Source organism: Rhamphochromis sp. 'chilingali', assembly GCF_963969265.1.
Source record: "Rhamphochromis sp. 'chilingali' genome assembly, chromosome: 15".
Taxonomy (NCBI): Eukaryota; Metazoa; Chordata; class Actinopteri; order Cichliformes; family Cichlidae; genus Rhamphochromis; species Rhamphochromis sp. 'chilingali'.
The window spans coordinates 10,734,156-10,757,857 of NC_137942.1; the positions used below are offsets into that span (position 1 = coordinate 10,734,156).

Genomic DNA, 23,702 nt, shown 5'->3' on the forward strand with positions numbered 1-23,702 from the left:
TCTCGCTGGAGTCTTCATACAGAGACATATATGAAGCTGTGCAATCGTTTGACCCTCCCTTCAGTCTGAAAGTCATAGATTAAAAAAGGGGGGCAAGCTATTTTAGTGATGAGATCATTTATGATCACACTGGCCTACATTTTTTTTTTTTTTACTGTAATGGAAAATTAAAGGGTTTCTTTTAAATGGGTCTGGTTGTTTATTTATTATGTACTGTACCGTTTATCTATGATAGACATATAAAAATGTATTTAATTTTATGTAAAAAAAAAAAAAAAAAAAGCAAATAAAAAACAAATTGTGGGGAAAAAACTTTATTTATAAAAATGTGTTTGTTACTTCTAACAATATAAATGTCATTCCTTCAAGAGCAGTTTATTAGAATCGGTTAAACGCCAAAATATCGATGACTGGAACTCATGTAAATAAACACAATGAAGTCAACGTGGTGATTCTCTTTTCAACGCCTTGTTACTTCTATACTCATTTTTAAAATATTAATCTAATCAAGCATCTGGCTTATATGTGTAATAAATAAATCTTTTGTAAAGGAAACAGTTAAAATCTTTGAATTGCTAAACTTTCAAAATAAGACGCCTTGTTATAAAATAATAAGCAACGAAGTACAGTAAAGTCAGCAACTATAATCTTAAAAATCCTCACTGGTCCCCAGCTGTCACTGGTAACATTAAAGTTTACATACTGTACTCGATAATAAAATATTTTTAAACAACTTGATCACACTTTTTGGATATGAAACACTGAGCTGTGCATTTATTTAGCGCCCAATCACAACAACAGATGCTTTAAATGCAACTACAGCTGTCAAACTAGTACAACAGCATATTAAGTTTCAAGTTTAATACTGAAGTGTAGCAAAGTGGAGATACAACTGAAAAGTCTAAAATATATTCAAATCCATTAAATTATCAAATCAAGGAACGCTGAGGAATCCCAATAAACGTCTAAGACCTCAAACAACCTCTTTAGAGATCCATGGACATCAAAAGTTGTTGGTGGAAGGACACCGAGTATCTTTGAGAAATTTCATACCCCACAAAAGACTTGCAGAAACAACCATAAAAGTCCCTGCAAGAGGATGTCGCCAAATAAACAAATACAAATAAAAAACTATATGTAATCATAATGGTACTGTAACCCTTGTGAATGTGCAGTAAATATGTGATGAAATAATTATTCTTAATTATAACTGTTAATTTTAAGTTATAACATCTGAAAAAGAATAGTCTACAACATTCAAAAGTATTGAGATTCATAACTAAAATTAATACATGCAAATTTAGTAATAATTACTTGCAAACCTTGTGTATGTTTCATGTAGAAACAGAAATGTAGAAATGCCACTATGTTACTGTCGTAGCCCCGTTGTTAGAGTAGTTTTTGTAGTATCACTGTGGTCTATGGGTATTAAAGATGCTTCCCATACCATAATATGATACTGACTGCTGAAAAGCGAAGAAACCATGTGTGAAAAACATAGATCTCCAGTAACAAAACTGTTAATGTGAAACAGTGTTAAAAATAGTAAACACATTACTACATGAATTTACATCGTAAGACCCATAAATAAAGGATGACCAGGAGTGTAGGGAGAAATATTTAATAGAAGACAGTGTAAATAAATAAAAAAAATTGCCTATCTAATCGGTAAAAAACAGTTTCCAGCTCTGTAAAATAACAAAAGCACATATATTTTAGTAGTTACAGTGTTAATGTGCTGCAGGTTGTTTACAATAGTGCAATTTCATAGATACAGTAGATGGAGATTTCTACAATAAATGCAAACCACAGAGGTGTATACATACAAAACATTTGGTCTTATACAGAAGCGCATAACAGTCAAACGAGGACTTGTTTACGCAGTCATAACATATTCAGTTATCTATCTATCTATACTGTAGTATGATAGTGAATGTCGCAGTTTGAACATGCCTGTGTGAGTAAACGAGATGGCCTGTCTTTAGACAGTGCTTCTGTGATAAACATCTGATGCGACTGCAGTGCTTTTCTAAGAGTTCACAGTTTTAAGAACACATTTAAACATCCCATCGAGTCAGTCTCTCCCACACATTATGAGCTCAATCATATCAAACCTGGACCTCCACAAAAAGCAGCCCACCAACTCTCTTTATTGAACCCTTATAACGAGAGATGGGCAGATAAATGTTACGACTTGAGGGAGAAGGAATGTCAGTTATTTGGTCTGTTGATAACAAAAGAAAACTCCCTGGGACTATTTAATAACAAAGTCTGGCAGTGATCACTACCAGGGATTAAAAAAAATCTCACAAATTAAATAAGTCCATGACACAAAACAGACAACCTAAGCCTGTTCAAAAGCAGACACTCGAAGCTAAAGAAAAACAAATGTAAAACAGTGCACTAAAAACTAAAGGTAAAGTCAGATCAGGCTCTGAGAGATTACTTTGGGTGGATAACTGTAAAAAGCTTTCTTTAAACGCTGCCATCTTAGAGCCTTGCTCCAAATGACAATGTTTACAGAGCAGATAACCTTCCTGCATAAACACCAGAGGGGTTTTTTTCCCCAAAAGAGGTGTGAGAGTGGTGGGGATGGTAGGGCAGCGAAAGAGGTGACAACTTACTGTGTGTGCATAGAGGGACTGGAAGGGGGAGGGGGGTGTTAAGACATGACTAGGTGGCCAAGGGTGATGAGTGTAAAATAACGAGCTAGATGAAGAAGAGGACGGTGAGTTTGTGTGTTCCTGCTACAGTTGGTGTGCAATGCAGTGGGGGGAAGGGGGGACAGACGGTATGAGATGGTGCTAATTTTAAAAGCTTGTTGCTTTGTGTCGCTTTGCAGCTTTCTGTGGCTCAACAGTCGACTTTGCGGAAACTCGACCTACTGTAGGAGTTCCTGCAAGAGAGGGGGGATAATTAGTAGGAATACTGGTAAAAAGATTTTTGTCAAAATCAAAAACATATTTTAGCAAAGATGTAGTTCATTTTTATTTCATTTGAGCCAAAAAAATGCCACCCAAGGAGTGTGAAAGTTGTCCCACTAAAAGCTTACATGGCTTTGAGTCAGCATTGTGGTTCCAAGAATAATAATGATAAACCCCTAATGTAATATAGCGGACCAATGGAGCTCAAAGTTTGTGTTAATATTTTAAATATCTGGGATTTTACATTTCTCTGTGCTGCAGCATCGGTCTGGCAGGTGCTGTTGACTGTAACTGTTTCTGATTAGAAATCAGTCCACATGCAAACACAGAGGTGCAGCCAGAAGATGATGAAAACCAAAAGTAACATATGGTGATAGTTTCCATAGTCAAACAGGCTACAGCAGTTCAAGAAGTGCATCATCTTTTATTAATGACTGTGGAATAAAATGTGACACATTTGAAATCACTGAAATGTGTCTGCATGTCTGCTCACTGGTGACATGCAGAGCATATAGCCTGAAGCATGACACAGTTTTACGTTCCTCTTATGTTAGCTTGATGTGCTTGAAGAAGCAGCATGAGATCATTTTATGCGTCTCTGTGCGTAGGCGTGTGTGTGTGTTATTAATGTCTCAAGTTACCGTTGTGTTTGCAGAGTCGGAGCTGGTAGGGTTCTGTAAAGCTGGGGGATCTTGCGGTTGATGAGAGGACCCAGAGCTTCTTTCAGTTTATGATAATTCCTTTCTAGCTCTCTGTGGTACTCTTTCTGATCTGGCCCAATCAGGGCTTTATTCTTCCTCAGGGCATCTTCACACCTGCACAAAAAAGAAAGACACAGGGAGTTGGGATTTGTTTTTATTGGCTACACAACAGTCTTTGTCTGAGACGGAGATCATGTCAGTACCTCTTAGCGAAGTCTTTAAAGCAGAGGCGCAGTTTGTTGTGATGACGAAACAGCTTGGGGTCATCAGGAATGTCGGCGAGAAAGACCTGCGCCACCTCAAGGGGGCCCTGTTAGGGGAGACAAACAGTTACATATTAGCTGAGGAATTTCTGCCACTGCTTAAAACACTAACCCAGACTTAAAGCTCTGCTTTGATGTTATTATTATTCCAGGGGGACCAGCATTTCAATTATTTTATCACCTGGTTGACAGTGGTGCCCACACAGCCCTGGAGCACCATCTGAAGCATTTTAGAGTCTGCGGGGTCTTGGTTTGTGGCGAAAGCGAGCTCCTGAGTCTTCTTCTGCATATCTTCAATCGCCACCTCAATGGGGACAAGAATAATCTGGAAAGCCAAAGATGTAACAATGAACATACATCATAATGTCTACATTTATTTAAAATCTGATCCCTCCAGTAGAGACACCCACCTCCTCCTTGTGGATAACATTGATCCGTGTCTTGATGTAAGGGAAGGCGTGAGACGTTGTCAGGATGGTTTTGCGTTTGTACTGCTCGTGCAGGTCGCCGTGAGCGCGGCCGTCCAGAGTGAAGGGAGTGCAGTACATGAAGGTACGCAAGTTGTAGTTCTTGTCAAAGTAGGTGATTCTTTCCTTCAGCTCATATGTGTCAAAGTAGGGCTCGACATAGGTGATCTGCAGGTAAGCCTGAAAAAGTCATCAGTACAGTTAGACATTTTTAAAATATACATATTCTTTAAGCAACAAACATACACATCTCTTTACCTTGTTGGGATCGAGTTTGTTTTTGTCCACTGGGTTGGAGTCTTTGATAATTTCGACCACCTCATCCCCAAATTTCTCTGAGTAGAACTCCTGTGGGCCAGAGGCATTCACCTTTAGACATATGTTCCTCATAAATCATTAAAGACATCTTTATTAACATCAGGAGGAGTTAACATGCCTCAAGTCTGTGCGATATCTCAGCTAACTTGGTGATCGATGGCTCCTTGTAGACAAATTCTTGCTCATCCAGATCTCCGAAGCGACAGCCATAGAAACCCACTCTGAAGTAGGTCCCAAACATTCGCTGAACACTAAAAACAAGACAGAAAACTTAAACGATTAAGGAGTGCAGAGCATGAGTGAATTAAAAGCAGCTGACACAGAGCTTACGTGGTAATAGTAGAAAAAAAAAATACCCCGTTTTAATTCATGGACTCATTATCTGACACTAAAGACTTGAAATGAAGATTTTTTTTCTTCACAAACTAAAATGTTTAAATGACTGAGCTGTTTTTATTGAGGACTCAACAACCTTGAAACAAAGACCAAATCTGTCATACAAACGTTAGCATACTGTTTTTCCACTAGTACATAAATGCTGAATGAATGAATAGAAACACAAAAACAGGAGGAACAGCATTATGCGACACTGCAGAATAAACTCACCACGAGTAATGTGTTGTACAGAAATGTTAGCGAAATAGCTGTTTAACCATTAGAAAAAATGCAGTAAAAAGTACTTGGTAACAGTGTGATAACAAAGTGTCAGTAACTAAGTAACTATGCAATTATATGCTAATTAGGGGTCATCATAGTAAGCAGCCATATGGAGGTGTTAACAAAGCCTAAAATGTGAAATGTAAACTAGAAATCTATCTGAATAACCAGAGTTTATTTTTTCCCCCCAATCATGATCCATGGTTGTTATACTGCTGTTGTATTTATGCGTTATCCTATTTAACTTCTGTGCCTGATTTTCTGTTAGTGAAAAGGTCTGGTTGATGTTTGGAAATTATATAGTTATTGGATGTGGATATTGGTGGGGCCAATGACTGTGTCCTTTCCTGAGGGCCACCCTTGTAAAAAGAGCCAACATGGCCACCGCCTACCACAGAGGATCATTTACTTTCTTCTCTCTCTCTCAACCGGCCACACCAGTGAGCCGCCTTTTCTTTGTAAACGTTTTCTCTTGTTTAGTTGTTTTGGGGCTGAAAGCTGTTTGGTTTTTTTCTTTTAGTTAAAACAGCTGGTTTGTAAAATGCACACAGATTGTTTTCACCCTGACACTAATTTATATTCCTGTGTTTGCAACACCAGTGATGAAAAACAAAACAAAACAGCATTTACTGTTTGTTAACGCTTTGGATTTGGGAAAACAGATGCTTTTCATGTTGTGGGAAAATACAAATTCATGCTCAGAAGTAGTTTTATTACAGCAGGACTGCAGCACAAATTAATTAATACTTGTCTTAATTCTACTCAACCAAGTGATAAAGTAAGCTTTGCATCACTCACCAGTGGCCATGTTATTGACACAGGAGGGGAGAAGAAAACAAGCCAAGGGGAAGAAGAATAACATTGTCAACAACAACTGCTGAATGTTTTACTTTAAATTAGATGCTCTTAATGTCAGATTAGTTTGTTACCTCCCATCCTGAACTCTGGAAAAGATGAGAAAAGAAATAAAGCACATAAGAAGGGAATTAGGATAAAGATAATTAGCTAGAAACGAATTCCTTTGTGGATTGCTGGTGATTTCAGGATTAAGCTGTCAACTCACTTGGTTGTAGACTTTATTAAAGGCATCTTGTAGCTTCCCGTGGACAGTAGCCAGCTTTTTAAAGTCTCTGTTGGCTTCATGGATCGGGAGCAGAATCTTGTACACTTCATTAATGGCCTCATACATGCCGGCCTGCAGTTACAGCACAATTAAATAGAGATTTTAACACAAATCATGTTAATGCTGGAACCTTGTGCTGTTTGTCAGTGAATGTGAGTCATACCATATTAAAAGAAGCAGCTGCTTGCTCGAGAAGCCCCACCAGGCCAGACTCACTGAAATACTTCCCAGCACAAATGCCCTCCTCCTCTGGCGACAGAACGTCATCGGATACTGCCGACTCCTCTAATACGTTGGATGAAATATTCTGTAGTAAAAACAGACAAAACAGAATAGGAAAAAAGTTAACATCTGGTCATACACCCACATGTTTTATAGGTCTTTTAAGTAAAAGTTTCGTTTAGGCCTGAGTCACACAGGTCTAGACACCCATTAGTGAAGATCTAGTAACCACAGGTCACAAGAGTCTCAAACCGGGTGGTGAATAGTTGTTGGAGGTTTCTGGCAGTCGCTGCAAATTCAATTGCTAAAACTCAACTCACACAAGTCCAGAGACCAGTCAGCCATCACCTGGCAACGACAGGTCATTTGGGAAAAATTTGAATTCTCTACCCAGTTAGTGACTGGTTGCTGGAGGTTTCTGGCAGTTTCAGTTTCAAACTGGTCACAAAGAGGTATACAGTGCCTCAGTGAAAGATTACAGTTGCTTTGACTGTGAGCAGATTGTCGCGGTTGCCCGTAGTTTGCATGGAAAACATCTCCTTGTCAGATAACTGCCAACTACTTTCCAAGCTGTAGTGAAACAGTGAAAACTGTAACACGCACCAGATAAGGAGACAAATTTTTGTGCCTTTTGAAACATGTTGGCTGCAGTGTTCAGGCAGGTATCAGGAGGTCACCGACTGTGACCGAGGCATTAGACTAAAATCATTGTGACCTAGCCAACTATTTGTAAGTAGAAAGGTTTAAACAGAATACACATTGACCTGAAATGTGACACAACCAATGGGCAGGTAGCGACAATCCTCCAGCATGTTGAGATACTCCGCTACCAGAGCTGCGCTGTGGACCAGACAGTGGGCTGCTTCAGCATGGTTCCCTCTCTCTGAGTGTTTCCCTGCCATGTTTTGAAGCCACGTTAAGCGCAAGTCAGGGGAGTTCTGGTAACCTTTAGCAATCCTGAAAAGAGAAAATGAGAAAACACTTTAGGTTTTATTTTATTTTTGATTTACAGCCACTCTGATGGTTATTCCAGTACCTGTACATTAGGTCGATAAGCATCTCTGGATCGTGCTGATGCTCCTTCATCTTCACAGTGTCAGTAAGAATCATGTGCAGGTTGAACACCAGATCCTGGACCTGCAGTTTCAAACATACATATACCAAATGAAAAAAAATGTCTTACCTGTTCCACCAGCTTACCCGTTCCACGAGCTTCAGCTCAAAAACTGTAAACAAGATGATGGTTGCTGTCCACCTGCTCTGGGAAAGGTGTGTCCCGCAGCTCTAAGTCCTCTTCGGCATATGTCAAGATTGTCTTGAGAGACCGACGAAGATGCTCTTCATTAAAGTTCTGCGATGTTCCCACCAGTGAGGACAGAGACATGGTGACCTGCATCTTTACTCGTGCAAAGTTCTACAAACAAAAACGTAGCTCAGTGTGACTTACAACATCAGTAATAATAATGGATTGCATTTATATAGCGCTTTACAATTCCACTATTCATTCACTCTCACATTCACACACTGGTGGAAGCAAGCTACACTTGTAGCCACAGTTGCCCTGGGACAGACTGACAGAAGCAAGGCTGCCTTATCGCGCCATCACCAGTAGGTGGTAGGTGAAGTGTCTTGCCCAAGGACACAACAACCAAGACAGACAGAGCTGGGATCGAACCGGCAACCTTCTGGTTACAAGCTGAGCTTCCCAAACCTGAACCACAGTCGCCCATTACAGTCTTGAATTACGGTATAGATGCATTTTGCTGACATGTCCACAGTAATGAAAGAACATCAAAGTATTTCACAGATAATGAAACATCTTAACATACATTTCCAATCTCGAAGTTCTGTCTCATGAGCAGGTAAAGGGATGCCGAGGCGTGACTTCTGACAGAGCCGACACTGCTGCTGCAGTGACGCAGGAGACGCAGGCACAGGTCTGCACAAAGCTCCGTGTCCTCCTCAAACAGCATCTCTGGGAACTATACACAAAAACACACAGCGTCACTTCGTACAGTTCACCCCGCTGCCACCAGAAATTAAATATGGCCCACTTGCTTTACTTTTCAATACAAAAATGTAACACAGATGTCATCAATAAAAATGAGTAAGCAGAATAATGCCAAATAGGAGTAAAACTATTAATACCAAAACATTAATTATTTGTGTTAATTCATTAATTTGTGATTTTTTTATTTTTTTTTTGCTGGAAAGGACAATAAAAAAAACCCCTGAAAACTTGTGTAATTGCTAAAAACAAACTGCACTTACTTTGAAAACCAGAGCTCTCTGTGTATTGAAGCAATGCTGCAGAAAGAGGGCGCTCTGGTTTCCTGCCATGCTGTGAAGAAGTACTCTCAGCACTCCACCTAAAACACTTTCTTTCAACTCTGATGCAACCACAGTCTGAAAGAAGACAGGCACACAACAAGCAAAGGATGTTTATATAGGAGGACAGCACTGTATGTCAACCACTGGAAAGGTGGTGTCTAAACAGATTTATTTAATTCTCATTGTTTTACCTTGACTATAATTTCCAGTGTGTCCAGTACTATGAGAGAGGCCTCAGTAGCTAGGTTTCCATCCACCACAGACTCCTGTTCCACCTCAGCCTTAGTCCTGAAAGGTGTCATTTTACAATCATGTTACACAGAAACACACATTTGACATAAATTATAATCCAAGAATATTTGTAATTTTCACAAGGTGAGCAGAAGAACCAAATCTATATGTCTGTAAAGCACATACTTGTCGACTCTGTCTGCATTTGTTCTCCAATGAGTTACGTTCTTTTTCCACCTAACGTTCTCCTGGCTGCCATAAGGGCTCCTTTCTGTAAGAGTAAATTTCCTTAAGCACCACAAATATAAATTGCTTCAGACATGCACGACGCAAACCTATGTTTCTGTTGTGCTTCCCACCTCTGTGACGCCGAACCATCTCCTGACGGGCTCCGATTGTGCCCAGTATGGCTTCTTCAAGTCGTGCTTTCATATCCTGAGACTTTTTAAATGTCAGGCTATTGATCCGCTCCAAAGTCTTCTTCCCCTACAACGCCCACCAAACATCAGAGGACAAATAAATCATAAAAAGGTAACATACAAATTGGGCAAGTTTACCCAGAAATTTCTCTGACAGAGAAAAAAAGACTATATTAAAAGTGGATAAAAGGGGAAAAAAAACTGGGTAGAAAGCTGCTAAGAAATGGACTTTAGAAAGGCAAACAATTTAAAAACAAACAAACATAAAAATAGCCTTCTGTCCTATTGATAATTTATAGAGTAAACACAGCTAAATAGACTACTGTGTGATTTTGCAGTGCTATGTAAACAGTAATGGAAAATACAGTAGTAACCCTGGATATGATGTCTGAAGTCCAAGTGCCTCAGTGTACAATGCATTATGTATAATGTATCATATCAAATATACTTTTCAGAGACAGAAGTGAGGGCATTCTCAGCCAGCAGTAACTGACCAGCACAGATCTGTTACATGCTGCCACAGACATCATTTTTGCAGTAATGGTTAAATTAAATCTAATTTTTAAATAACAGCTAATTAAACCATGAACATTAACTCATTGCCTTCATAAAAACCCCATCAAACAGGAGAAAAAGAAGGAAAATGAAATTTAATCAATATTTGCTCTGAACTAGATTTCTTTGAAAAAAAATATCAATTTAGAGGAATTTAGCATCTCCCTGAATGAACTGTGAATCTTGATGGTGCCCATTTATTATACCTTGTATTCAAAGCAGGACACACAGAGATGCAGCAGATCTAGCAAGCGGTTGATTTGCAGTACAGACAAATCTGACACCCAGCGCTCCAGGAGAGCTGCATCTGCATTCTTCAGCACCCACAGGAAACACACCAGCAGAGTCCTACTGCACTCGGCAGACAGAGAGCTGGACTGGCGCCCCGCCTGGTAACGACACGCACACACACAGAAAATCGGTGCCAATCTTGTAATCCACTTGAGTATAGAACAAAATGGCTGTTTAGAGAAAGTTATAGCAAAGGACACAGAGCCACCTACAGGTGAAGAGGAGCAGTTGTTCTTTAGCTAAAGAACAACATGGAAAGAATGCAAATGATATTTAAATGGGTGAGTGTTGTGTGGTGTGACCGTCTGTCAAACTGAAGCAGCAGTCGCCCACACAGAGGCCACTCTGTGACCTGTCAGTCTGTAGGGCTCTGGGGAACACTATGACCCTTGCTGCTATCACTTACCACTGTGGGCAGTGCGAATGGGTTGGCTTTGGCGTGCTGCAGAGGGGAGCCAGCGATTGCCATGGCAACAGACTGACTGATAGTGCTGCCACTGTCTGGGTCAGCATCGTCAGCGTGGGTGGATGCATGGCGGACCCGAGAAGGCGAGGAGTCTGCAAGGCAATAAGAAAAGCGCTCTCAGGTACAATAATACTGCAAATATAACAACATCTTCTCGAGCAGGTGGAAAATCATATTTATGGGCTGCTCATATTGTTCTGCTGACCAGAGAAGTCATAGAGTTGATGTAGCGTCTCCATGACGATTGGGATGAGAGGCAGGTAGAGCTGAGCCATGTGGGCTCTGACTTGAGGGTCCCTGTAGCGAGGGTCTGCATCGTGGCTACACAGCAGGGAGTGAACGGCACTAATGGCCTTTTTATGAAGGAAAAAAACCCTGTGGGTGATAAACAAAATCATCATAATCTTTGTCATCTCTCATTTTATTTCACGTTAAAGTCTGAATCGATGTAAAGTCTTGATCAGCTTGTGAGCAGATACTAAAAACCCACCCTTCACCATCAGGGTCGAGGATGAGTGAGAGCTCAGACAGCAGCAGGCCGGACAGGAAGTGCTGCTGGCGAAAAGGGACGGAGAGCTCAAACATGGTGGCCACGCCCTGGTCTTGCACCATACTGGAAAATGCTGAGCTCTGTGGACACAAGGAGACATAGTTAAGATGACACAGAATTATAGAGAAATGACTTTAAGTGTGGCTGACATTAATGTTATGCAATGGTTTGTGTAGGAACACAGTAGAAGAGTTATTCTCGAATTTTTGATGACTGCAAATTTAAGACATCATTTGTTTATTAAGGAAAATAAACAGCTTTAGTTAGTGTTTGTAGTGTATTTGCTAATTTCATAATTTATGTTTGTATTTTTAAACCAAGAGGAAGGCACATTTTGACCCCAGCGGTATTTCTGTTAAGAAACTCTAGCTATGATGCCCAGAACAGAAGAGTTGGAATTCAAGAAAAATCCTCCCAAAATGACACAATACAGTGTATTGCATTCTTTCCTTGGCTGACTCAAGGGCTGCAAAAAACATCCCCAAGGGCCATGACTGGAACTTTGAGGACACTGATGCTATGAGTATGCACTTATTACAGAGGGAAATTAGCAACATTTCAATTTATCCATTCTCTTTATGTGAAATTTTTTTATTTTTATAATTCGTCTATGATGGATAATGTGCTGTAGTACCTGTGATGTAGTGGAAGAAGTGGAAGGAGAGGGGGAGGCTGGGGGGCTCAGGATTGAGCACGGCAAGTTGAGGATCACATAGTGCTCATGGCTGCAGACAATACGAGTGAAGTCCATCCTCAGAGCATTCAGAGAGCTGGGATTCTGGGCCGTGTGCAACTTGTTGGCAATCTGTTTAACATGCAGTTACATAGAAGATACAATAATGTGTGTGGGAGTCTCTGAGCGTATCAGATTACAGGAAAATAGGAAAAAGTGCAATGGGGACCTGTTTGTAGTAAGAGCGGATGAGGTTGAAGACAAAGCCCCGGTCCATGAGAGACAACAGGTCACTCAGGAAGAAAGCCAGACTGCTATTTAACCTCTCCACAAGCTCCACATCCTGGAAGGGGAAAATTCATGTGAGAGAAAGAGGAAGAGTCTTGGTTTACATTATATTAGGTTGTATATTAGGTTTGAATCAAACAGCAATGCTCAAGCTTTGTATAAAAGATAAGGGAGAAAAATAAAGCCACTATAGTTTTTGTTGGCCAGTGACCTAAATTGTTATCAAGAAATGAATTCAATTTCTAGAATATGGGGTAGCTCTCAGGATTTGGTACCTTGTGGTATCGGCTGGCAATGTCTGCACTGATGGCACACACAAGTGCAGCGATGTCATCCACAAAGCGGTCTGGGAACCGCTGACGCCTGGGAACATCCAGTTTTGAGGTCAGGAATAAGTGGTGGGCCATGCTCTTTGTCTGTAGGAGGGGATACATAAGAAAATGGTTTGCAGACCTTAAGTTTTGTTTTACTGCATTCTCTTTAGATTTTTGCTACTTAGAAAGTGGTGTACAATTATTGCAATTTCAAAAAGGAATGCTTACCATCAGTTGGAAGAAAAGCCAAGCTTGTTGCAGTGCCGCTTCCCTCACTGTGCTGGTGCTGACCACCCACTGTAAAGCCAGCTCCTCGTGGAGCAGCTAGACATGAACCAACAACAAGCTAGTTCAGTTTGGTCTAGTTAATTGTATTTGAGCTATCAAGATTAAAATAAACAGTTTCAATGCTATTAGGAATACTTCATAAACAGTAACTGCAGGTTATAAAGGTTTAGGAGTACGAACTGATAGTTCTTCATTCCAAAAAGATCTAAATTTTCAATTTTCACATTATTTCCATGTAGATCTGTGTTCAAATCGCATGATTGTTGATGAATGGTAATGATATTGGAAGTTGGTGAATGATATGATATCACAAATGTGTTAGTTTGTAACTTTTACAGTTAGTTAGATGCCAGTTTTACCTTCTTTGCAATCTGCCTTGGGGGAACTGAAAACAAAGCCACGCTGTCCAGAAAGGCAGACATGCGATTGCAGCTGCGGTCGTTTGCCTGACATGGAGTGATGGTGAGGTGAACACACACAGATGACGTGAAAATGGGTGAATGGAAATGGGTGGGTGGCCAGAGAACTTTCTATGAACTCCTAACAAGCCCCAGGCAGAACTTGTGCCTGTTAGGCAGCAGAGAGGATGTACAGGGAGTAGATAAAAAGGGGTGACAGGTGGGCTGAGGCGAGCAGAGAGAGAGCCAGACAGACACAGATGCAATGGAGGTAAGAAATGACCCGCGAGAATTGATGAGAGGCAGTGCAGGATGGAGGTGGAGGAGGTAAAGGTGAGGATGAGGTGAAGGGATTTGGCACCTGCTTGAGCTCACAGCTGGAGTTGGGGTTCCGGCGTAGCACAGATCTGGAGCCCCCAGGGGCATAAGCAGAGTTTACCCAGGAGTGGGAGCGGTCAATGCCCTGCCATAAGCCACCAGAGACACACACAAAAACACACACAGAGTGTGGCAAGAGGCAAGAGCACAGTGAATTAAGAGAGGGTAATTACTACATAAAAGATTATTTAGAGAAGAAAATCAGGAACGAAATAAAAGGAGACAAAAGCAACAAAGAAAAGAAAGCTGGGGAGAGGAGAATAAAGGACTGAGGTACTGCATTAAGTAAAGGGATAGAGGCACAGAGAATTACTACATTGTTGTCTAAGCAGTGAGACAGACTGTTTGCACAGAGTTCTCAGTTAACCTGAGTTTATTGAATCAGCTGTGAAGAGTCCAGAAACTACGATTACAACAAAATAACAGAGTGATATTATCTAAACAGAAACTAGAAAATAAACAAGTGGTTTCATAAAGACAGAAAACACAGACCATGTTTTCTGTGTAGCCAGACTGTAACAACATTCATATATTTTACTTAATGTAATTGAAATACTAGGGGAAAAATGAGACACTAAGCAAATATAATAAATGTGAAAGTAAAGCAACAGCTGCCTATGATAAGTTTGACTGGTACACATTTCCTGCAAAACATAAGACCAACAAAGTGCAAAATATTTAATAACCTAACTTTAATCTCCTTTAAAATGACTTGAGAAGTGCAGCATACCTTGCTCCCCATGATCCTTTGCACCTCCTCATCAGGAGAAACTGGTGTGCTAGCCAGGTCTGGGTTGGAGTTGCTAATGCTTTTGGAACGGGACAGGTGCAGACTGCTTGGCCGCGCTGTTGCCCTTGATAAGGTAGCGTACTGCATTGGCATCTCATAGGACTGGGTGCCTGCTACTCGGGGAGAAGGAAAGGACATAGAAGTTAGCAAATAAAACAATAAAAAAAAAAACCCCTGGCACTTTATGGTCTAACAAAAACCATTTTTGTTCTTTCAAATGAAAATAAAGGTTTCACAGTTAAGCCTGGTGACTCACCATTCGGTGGCAGGGTAGGCTCGGCAGTGGGCAGGCGGAAGCAGTAATGGATGTAAGATGCCAGCAGATTGTTGCGGCCATGTTGATCTTGGTTCCCTTCCAGGTTTTTGTGGATCTGATTGACCAACAGAGCCATGGCTTCGAAAGCAGCCCGACCCAGGTTCACTGCAGGTAAATTCAAAGTGAGTGCTTTAAAACAACAATAACCACAACCACAACAACAAAGGTAATGCTTGCCCTAAAGGTAACCACAAGTTAACGCATTTATTATCAGGTGCTAAACTGAATCTAGAATATCTGTTCCTCTGTTGTGTGTGTTAATGAAGTAAATTCCTCAATGTAAAGCAAATTAAACAGTTTTGTTTTTCATATCTTCAACAAAAAAATAATTATCAATAATCATATTAATATATCTCTAAGAGAGTTATTACAATCACTCAAAAAAATGAGAATTTGCATTTTTGCCTAGTTTGCATAGAAAGTAGTGTTGTGATGTGATGAAAGAAGATAGATACATATTGAAAATTATGCTTGCTGCCTGTAAAAAGGCAATTACAAGAAAATGGAACAAGATAGACCCACCATCACAGGACGAATGGATCAAAATTATAGATGAAATACAAACCATGGAACAATTGACCTACAGAATCAATATCATAAAAAGTGGGAGAAATGGACTGAGTATATAAACCCAACAGGATAAAGACCAACACATTGATAATGAGAAATGATCAAACTGTAGAAACAAGGAGATCCAACATGTTTTTTTTGTTTTTTGTTTTTTTTTTTTGGGGGGGGGGGGGGGGGTTGTTATCCTACTTGTTGTATTTATCTTTTTGTTGTTGTTGTTGCTTTGTTGTTTTGTTTTGTTGTTACCCCCTACCCTCCCTGTATAATGTTTAAAGAAAAACAATAAAAAGAAAGTTAAAAAAAGAAAAAAGAAAAAAGAAAGAAGTGTTGACAGCCTCCTCACCAATCTGGCCTGCAATGACTGGAGGGTAGACAATGAGCTGAATGAGTTTGTTAAGCAGCTGATGCAAGAACCTGACACAGGTATCCAGCACAGCCCCTCTCAGCGCAGCCATGCTGGCCTTCAGCTCCCCTTCCATGTTTGCCTCAGTTATGATGACGTCCTTCAGGCGGAAAGGAAAGGAGTACTCCTCCAGGACATACACTAACGTGAAAAACTTATCCAGGTGAGGGTCCTAGAAGCACACATGCACAATGAATGATAAGTAACAGCTGATGTTGGTGAACTTTGATTTGGCAGAACACCTGAAATTCTAGAAGAGCAGGGTGATCCAGGGTGTGTGTGACCTTCCTTTTCTAAAGTGACATGAAACTGCATTTCCCGATGACCTGCATATATGTGAGCCAACAGGAGCCAAGCAGACTGTGACGTACATCAAACAATAAAATAAATTTCAAGTTTCTCCACTCTGAGCAACATTAATGTGCACCACACTTCTTTTGTTTTCCAGTTTACGCCGATTTACTTTGATACTATCTAAAGCCAACAAAATGATTGTTTTAGACATTAAACTAAACTAGTTTCTATAGACATATGCCAGTTACATCTATGACGCTTGTATATTAATTTAAATAAATGTGAATGCCAAACAGGATGGAAATACATTAAAAGTGAAATTATACTGTTTGAGGAAAACACTGATGTTTTACATGATGAAATATGTTTATACGTTTATAGATGTGAAAGACTAACACAAATCTAGTTTTTGATCTAAAAGACAGCCCATAGTCTCAAATGTGAAACTCAGTTTGCTTCGTACATACTTCCAGGCACAGACTTTAACTAAAGATGCACCCAGTGCAACTTTCTTGGTTTATTTCGATTTTTTTCTTAATGCTACCTACTGACAACGATTTTTACCTATTCTGATTTTCTTGGAGCTATTATTGACAGCTTATAGAAATAAAAACCAGCCTTTCTTCAATGCAAAATATTATTTTCATAATAAAAGAAATGATTGGACTTTAGAAGTTCCACCAAACTTTAGTAACTTACAGGATCCTCTCTAATTTAAACAAGTGAAAATAAAGTGTTCTGCTACTGGAACAAGGCACAAATAATTAACTGAAAATAAGTTGTTGTACATCCACCTTTACCTGACGTATTTCACCTTACCAAACAAAAGCAGGTACAACAACACAAATGTATCTACTTACATCACTTTCTAGTCTTATAGCTTCACCAGATAACAGGACATCGACCCTCATGTGTTTTCACTTGTCTCCATAATTTTCCTCGTATCTGCTTTGATCCGTTCACTGCTCGTGAAGCTGCTGGCTTGTGGCTGCTTCTAAATTCTGGATAGTGTTATATTTAGCAACTGCCTTTATTAGCTTCTTTCAAAACTCCATATTCAGCTGGGTCAGGGTGATTTAAATGTCTCATTAGATTTGTTATTAAGAATGTTTTCATGGTAGGCCCTCTGTGGTTTACTTTAGTGAACTTTGTGTCTTCACTTGCAGACAGGAGCCTCTACGCTAACAAAATGTTACTGCGTAGTTGTGAGCGCATGACTATTTGCCTGTGCTACTGAGTACGTTTTTGTGCGTGCACGGAAAGGACCAGCTTGTAATTAGGTACGTGAGACTGACTGTCACCAGTCCAGGACAAGGACAGGTGCATGTCTTTTAACTTTAACTGCTATGTTCCCATTTCTGTAGACTAACATTTCTATAGCTTCCACCGATGTATCGCAAATTGAGCAGCCCGAAAGTGAGCTCCTTAAAGACCAGGGAGTATTATTTTTTTGTTTTGTAGTAATAACACTAAAGAACATTTAAGATAATTCAACGCTTTTTAAGGTATTTTTGATAGCAGATCTATAAGAATTATAAAAAATTTTAAGGACCCACAGCCAAGCTATAATAGCAAATTGGGTCTTTACACGTGGGAGGAATAAGAAAGAGCAGTAAGTGTAAGAAGCGTATTTGTGTACCTGAGTGTGGACTGAGGAGGCCGCTTTCACTTCGACATTGAACACACCTTTGTGATTATCCACCCACTTCATGCCTGGGAGCTGAACCTGCCAGAGAGTGACACCCAACTCATTTAACACTCAGGCACACCACAAAGGAATAGGTGCTGGAAGAAGAACCAATGTTCACACAATCTCTTCAAACACACTCACGTCAGGGGTGAGCACCGAGTAGCTAGCCGGGGGCTTTTCCACAGAGACAGGCAGACTGAAAGAGCCGGTGCGTAGTCTGCCATGTTGCATCAGAGGGATCCACTGCAAGCAGAAAGAAAGACACGCGATCTCTAACAGATGGCAAGACAACAGATAGAACTATTGAACAAGTGAGTGTGTGGGTGAAAGTATTCAAGGAGAGCCAGCTGAAGGAGTGCACTCACCGTGTAGCCCACAGGAGTCTCCAGAGGAGTGTTCTGTTTGGGCTGGCAGCTGATGTGGTAAAAGGTGAACAACAGGTGGTGGTTGTCTGTCAGATTGGCAGGAATCTTCATCTTCATCTCCTCATAGAACTCAGGAGACCTTATGAGAAAGAGTTAAACAAGACATTTAGGAAAGAAAGAAAAGTTGGACAGACTTGAGCAGAGGCTTAACAGGTGAGGGAACCTTACTTGTTATGGTAAATGACAGGAGAGTATGCCTCTTTCATGAATTCTGCACAGCTCGATTTTCCAAAGATGACCTGTTTTTAAAAAAAGCAGTGCATAAATGCAGTTTTCCATAACCAATAAGACATTCACAATGAACACCACAACTGTTTCAAACCCCAAACTGAGAACAGTTCACTCTGGAAAATGTTTTTTTTCAAAGGTTTGAAAACTTTTCACTCATAAATGAAAGAAAGAGTGAATTTCAACTAGTTACACTGGTTGAGTATTTTGAGTAGTTTCTATGTTACTGTAACTGTGTCAGCAGCAGCCATGTTACATAACAAGCAATCCTTTTCTACCCTGCAGCTCTACATGGGATTGCTGTTATGGGATATGCAAAAGAAATATCCTGGGTGGAGTGCCACTTATAGTAAACACTATATAGTGTGCATCGTCCATGTTATACTAAATAAACCAAAAGAAAAGAAAATCAGAGTGATAACATGAAAGATATGCTGCAGGTCATGCATAACTAAATTCTTCTTCCTTTGCTGCTCACAAATATGTTCCTTTGAAGTTCCCGCTACTGAAAAAGACATCATATAGTATTTCGCTGCCTTAAGCTTTTCTTTGTGGCTGGGATTTCATTTGCCAGAGAACATCACGGTCATGTTGCTTCATTATCCCCGAGTGTAACTCACCGCTAAGGCTTGACTGGGGTCCTCTCCTGCCATGAACTGTACTTTCACAGCAATGTTCCTCACTGAGCCCTGACGGCTGCTGAAGTTCAGACTTTGTGGGTAAACATAGAGCAGGTTCCTTAGAGCCAAAATAGGCAGAGAGAGAAAGAGAGAAAAATACAAGAATTTTAAAAGGCTGCATAGCCATGAAGGGAACACTTAATTCCTGTTATGATGTCAGCATGTGGCAATAAGATCACACCCCATTTATATTAAATATTTCCCACAACCTACAATATATAACAATCTTATTCTCAGAAAAGACAAGATCATACGAGCGCACATAACGGGAGTGTGACCCGAACCTGGCCTCACTTGATGAAAGTCACCTTAACCCCCATCCAAGTTAAACATTAGAGTTAACTCCTGTACATATTTGAAAGCTGAATTTAGCCACTTGTATAAAGGCACTGACACACCACGCAATCACATGTGATTGACATAACAATCAAACTTCGTGCACAGAATATAATACATGTGAAAATTTTCTTCGTTAAAAAAAAGCTACATATATTGCATGTTTGTGACCTAAATGACAAAATTAGTATCGCTACAGTCAAACTTCAAGGGAGGGTCACTGAGGCAAAGGCCATGGACAAGACCTGTGATCAGGCCAAAGCCGAGCTAATGTTTTACCCTGGTATCGCACGTAGCCATGCACACATGCAATATAAGGTGGAGCAGCCACCCTCCATTCATCGCTGAGGGGCTGATGACACTGCTATGACAGACAAGTGCCTGTTTATGGCTTTCATTTTTGACTCATACATAAAAAAAAAGCTTTATTCTGCACAGGCGCTATTGCTGAAAGATAAATCAGAAATATCTTTTGAACATCTGAAAGAACTGAGGAAACAACATTTATTATCACAATGCTCTGGAGCCTGTGCTTGCTTTTTGTGGCTGGAGCAGTGCACGCAAGCCCGGTCAGGAAGACCAGCAAGACGGAATACAAAGTGGCACCGCAAGAAGAAGTCAATGTGCTCATGTTTGGTGTCTTACAGTTTGGCGAATCCCTAAACTATGCTTATGAAACCACTGAGGCAAAGATAGCGAGAATCAGCCGGTCTTTGAAGAACACTGAGAGAACTCTCCAAAAGCTGGGGAAACAGACTGAGCAGGCTGCAGAGGTGGAGAAACAGATCAAAGAAGTGATACAGCTGCTACAGGTAAGAAGACATGGAAATATGTAAACAACAGATCCCCCAGGTGAAGGTGAAAGGCTGTGGTATTTGGGGAGAGATAATGTCTCAGAATTACAATCAAGTTTCAATCTCAGTACAGCATACGGGAGCAAACTTGAGGCAGAGTATATAAGTCGCCATCAGATTGAGGTGGAGACACAGAGAAGGAGAGAGAAAATGCAGCTTTTTGGTGACTTGTGAAAGCAAAACATTTTCTTTAAAATGCCTACATAAAATCCTGTATTGCTGTTATTATGTGGGCACTCACAGCCAAGACAATCATATTACTATTATTCACTTCATTTGCCTGCTGTATAAGGTTAAACCATACTCTAATATCCAAGACAAGAGCAAGCAAAATGAGTGTGAAAGCTACATGTAAGACTCTGGGGAAAGCAGCTGCCAGCTGCACTGAGGCTTTTGTTGGGGGAAGAGAATAATATAGGCACATCCTCTTTTGATAGGCCCAGATGGCCCAGCAACATGTTCAGACCACAAAGACTAAAGAATGGCTGACCAGCCTGGAGAAGGAAGAGCAGCAGCTGAGGACAAAAGTGAGCCAGTTGGAGATGTACCTCAGCAACTCTGTACCTCCAAGCATCAAGGAGCTGCAGGTAACAGAAAGCTGTACTCAAAATAGTTACAGTTCAGCATGAATTCTAACACTCCATCACTCCATAGTTGCTTTTGCTGGTTATTGCTTCATATTTGAACGCTAGTCATATAATCACTGACAGGTTATTTTAACTTTACTTCTGTTTGTAGGAGAGAGCAGAGGAGCACGACAAAGTCTTGCGAGGCTTACAGCTTTTGACTGAGCTCCAAAAAGAGGATATTGAGAGTCAGAATGAGCAGCTTGCCAAACTGCAGAAGATGGTAAATAACTTGTTCAAACTATCTGATATTCTTGATAAACTTTCCATGTTTTTATTTCATTAAATTTGCTACTTTGCTTCCCTCTTCCAGAGTGAAGTGCTGACATGATCCAGATCTTAACTCCATAAACTCACTGCACTCCCTTCCAACCTTGCTATGGATGCTATAGATCAACTGCACTGGCAGAAAATATATATTTTGGGTCCTTCATAATTACATCCTTGTTATCGTGCCTGTAATCTATATTTTGTGCATTATTTTTGTGTCTTTACATCAGTTTGCTTTGTAAATTTGCTTTTTAAAATAAGCTGTTAAATTATTAAAGATTGTGTTTGGTGAACCAGTATTATATGTATACGCTGTACATAGAATAAAAACAATTTGTTTGTTTTTTGTATTTTTATGCTCATATTCTACATGAAAATAACATTAGTAAAAAAAAATTTCAGATTAAAAAAAAAATGCTGGAAAAATGTCTCTTTTTCTCCTTTAACTATTGACTTAAAGGTTGAAGAATATCAGATTCAGTCAAAAATCAATAATCAAATAGACACAAGAGGCCCAGACTAGGTCAATGTATATTTGCTTAATAGGTAAACTTACTATAAAACAAACATACACAGTGTGTTCATATGTGTGTGCCTTTGTAAGATGAACGCTCACCTATAGGTAGTGTGCGGTGTGTATACTTGGCGGGCGGGGAACTCCAGCACCTCTTTGGTTGGTCGAACACGCAGGTCTGGATATGGCTTCACATGAAGCAGCTCTGGTGAGAGGCAGTAATGAGGCAAGTCTGGAGCTGGAGAGATATCGATCTTCAACTGGGCTGAGAGGCAAAGCAGGTCGGGGATTAAAACAGAGACATATAAACAGTGCATCTAAAATCACCCATGAAGCTTTGGGTGAACCTTTCCTAGACAACAGAAACGTGTTGGGTTTACCTGTGACAGGCCTCAGGCGGCGCAGAACAGAGGACGGTCTGCGCATATCTGCAAGATACTTGTAAAGGTCTTCATCGCTCAGCCTATCCCCCTCCTTGGTAAACAAAAGAGCAGTTCTCTATAAAACTGTTTCAATTTTATTTGAAAAGCATTTTTTGATCATCCCTCTTATATGGATTTTTTTTAATATATATATTTAGAATAGGTCAGCGTCTTTGTTCAGTTCAGTCTTACCCTAAAAGTGGACACTGGGGAGGGAGTTAAATGCAGTCAGGTTTAGAAGAATGACCAGAGCACTGACAATTTAAGTGCACTGCCATGATTAAGAGGGTGTGTTAGAAACATGTTGCAGTGAGAGGAGTATGTCACATAGCGGACACGCTCACAGGCTTTGTTTCATTTGTCTCTACTAAATTAAAAAGAGTAAAAACAGGCTGCAGTTTTTCACTTTTATAAAAACTAACATTTTGGAGGGAAAGGCTTTTTGACAACTGACTTTAATAAATCACACCACATTAATGGATTTTACTAGGATAACATATAGCATATAAGTGGTCTGAAAAACAGGGTTGCCTTCAGGTTATGGTGACAAGTGTCCCATCGTTGGAAAGAAATGCACTCTTGATTCACAGTTATATAAAAAGGGATGTCTGCATAGACTGTGCTTTCACAACAATTCACTGATAACTATGGTGCAACAGCTCAGAGAGCATAATCTTTTTTTTAAAAGATTAATAATTAAATGGACAGTATTGCCCAAGGTTAGTAGAAAAAGTAGTTTTAAAGCACTGGGGCTATTTATTTATTCCCATGTCTTTTATTAGATACTGTTAATTTCATACTATTAATTCTATTTATATAGCAGCAATTCACAAGACAATAACTTTCTCTGGACACTTGTCATTATTTAAAGTAACAATGTGACAATAATATATAGAGAATTCCACTGATTACCTTTAAATAAGTGCTTGTTGACAGTAGAAAGAAAAATGAAACTCTACTTTTTATGCAGTTATTTATTATGTCTCACCTTTTGTTTCTATAGTGATATTCAACTACCCCATTCAAATAATGGGTAGTTTACCTCACTGTAAGGACAGATCTACACATGTGCACTTCTAAATACCTGCTTGAAGAAGTTGGTAACGGTGAGTGTTGCAGGACGGAAAGTGGCAAAGTTACACATGTCATCACCGATGCTCATCCGCTCGAACCCCTTCTTCTTTCTCTCGTTCCACGTTCCATGACCTTTTCGCTCTAGCAGTGACCCAAAGGTGTGTATTATAGGGACAGGAGACATTTGTTACTGTAATTAGGCAAATGGTCTGCATACAGTGATCAGCCACAACATTAACACCAGCTGCCTGATATTGTGTAGGTCCATTCCAGGTGCTAAAACAGCTCTGACCCGGAAACACGACCTCTGATTGTGTTTTGTGGTTTCTGAATCCAGGAAGTTAGCAGTGGAC

General features: G+C 40.1%; 1 protein-coding gene and 1 long non-coding RNA gene across 5 annotated transcripts in view; one reads left to right on the forward strand and one right to left on the reverse strand.

The window, feature by feature from the left end:
• Positions 1-1,607: 1,607 nt before the first annotated feature.
• Positions 1,608-23,702, reverse strand: part of dock6 (dedicator of cytokinesis 6) — a 31,828-nt gene continuing 9,733 nt past the window's right edge. For 2 of the 4 annotated variants that reach the window (XM_080905956.1, XM_080905953.1), the window contains exons 12-50: positions 23,360-23,490; positions 22,234-22,327; positions 21,956-22,118; positions 19,194-19,311; positions 18,514-18,584; positions 18,286-18,424; positions 18,062-18,163; positions 17,870-17,956; positions 15,877-16,108; positions 14,904-15,068; positions 14,588-14,760; positions 13,841-13,942; positions 13,441-13,527; positions 13,022-13,117; positions 12,755-12,895; positions 12,421-12,534; positions 12,153-12,323; positions 11,459-11,598; positions 11,174-11,343; positions 10,909-11,060; positions 10,418-10,600; positions 9,597-9,723; positions 9,424-9,508; positions 9,198-9,294; positions 8,947-9,081; positions 8,505-8,657; positions 7,931-8,089; positions 7,712-7,812; positions 7,440-7,632; positions 6,617-6,760; positions 6,394-6,525; positions 6,260-6,274; positions 4,792-4,917; positions 4,614-4,703; positions 4,299-4,535; positions 4,070-4,213; positions 3,829-3,935; positions 3,566-3,739; positions 1,608-2,896 (exon numbers count right to left, since the gene is read on the reverse strand). In XM_080905956.1, the coding sequence (XP_080762082.1) occupies positions 2,854-2,896; positions 3,566-3,739; positions 3,829-3,935; positions 4,070-4,213; positions 4,299-4,535; positions 4,614-4,703; positions 4,792-4,917; positions 6,260-6,274; positions 6,394-6,525; positions 6,617-6,760; positions 7,440-7,632; positions 7,712-7,812; positions 7,931-8,089; positions 8,505-8,657; positions 8,947-9,081; positions 9,198-9,294; positions 9,424-9,508; positions 9,597-9,723; positions 10,418-10,600; positions 10,909-11,060; positions 11,174-11,343; positions 11,459-11,598; positions 12,153-12,323; positions 12,421-12,534; positions 12,755-12,895; positions 13,022-13,117; positions 13,441-13,527; positions 13,841-13,942; positions 14,588-14,760; positions 14,904-15,068; positions 15,877-16,108; positions 17,870-17,956; positions 18,062-18,163; positions 18,286-18,424; positions 18,514-18,584; positions 19,194-19,311; positions 21,956-22,118; positions 22,234-22,327; positions 23,360-23,490 (5,093 nt within the window). In that variant the 3' untranslated portion in view covers positions 1,608-2,853. The remainder of the gene's footprint in view (positions 2,897-3,565; positions 3,740-3,828; positions 3,936-4,069; positions 4,214-4,298; positions 4,536-4,613; positions 4,704-4,791; positions 4,918-6,259; positions 6,275-6,393; positions 6,526-6,616; positions 6,761-7,439; positions 7,633-7,711; positions 7,813-7,930; positions 8,090-8,504; positions 8,658-8,946; positions 9,082-9,197; positions 9,295-9,423; positions 9,509-9,596; positions 9,724-10,417; positions 10,601-10,908; positions 11,061-11,173; positions 11,344-11,458; positions 11,599-12,152; positions 12,324-12,420; positions 12,535-12,754; positions 12,896-13,021; positions 13,118-13,440; positions 13,528-13,840; positions 13,943-14,587; positions 14,761-14,903; positions 15,069-15,876; positions 16,109-17,869; positions 17,957-18,061; positions 18,164-18,285; positions 18,425-18,513; positions 18,585-19,193; positions 19,312-21,955; positions 22,119-22,233; positions 22,328-23,359; positions 23,491-23,702) is intronic. The other 2 variants (XM_080905955.1, XM_080905954.1) reach the window with 2 other exon arrangements.
• On the forward strand, positions 20,912-21,537 carry LOC308411905. Its single transcript, XR_013974469.1, has 3 exons — positions 20,912-21,030; positions 21,182-21,292; positions 21,383-21,537. It is a non-coding gene; the product is annotated as an uncharacterized lncRNA (long non-coding RNA).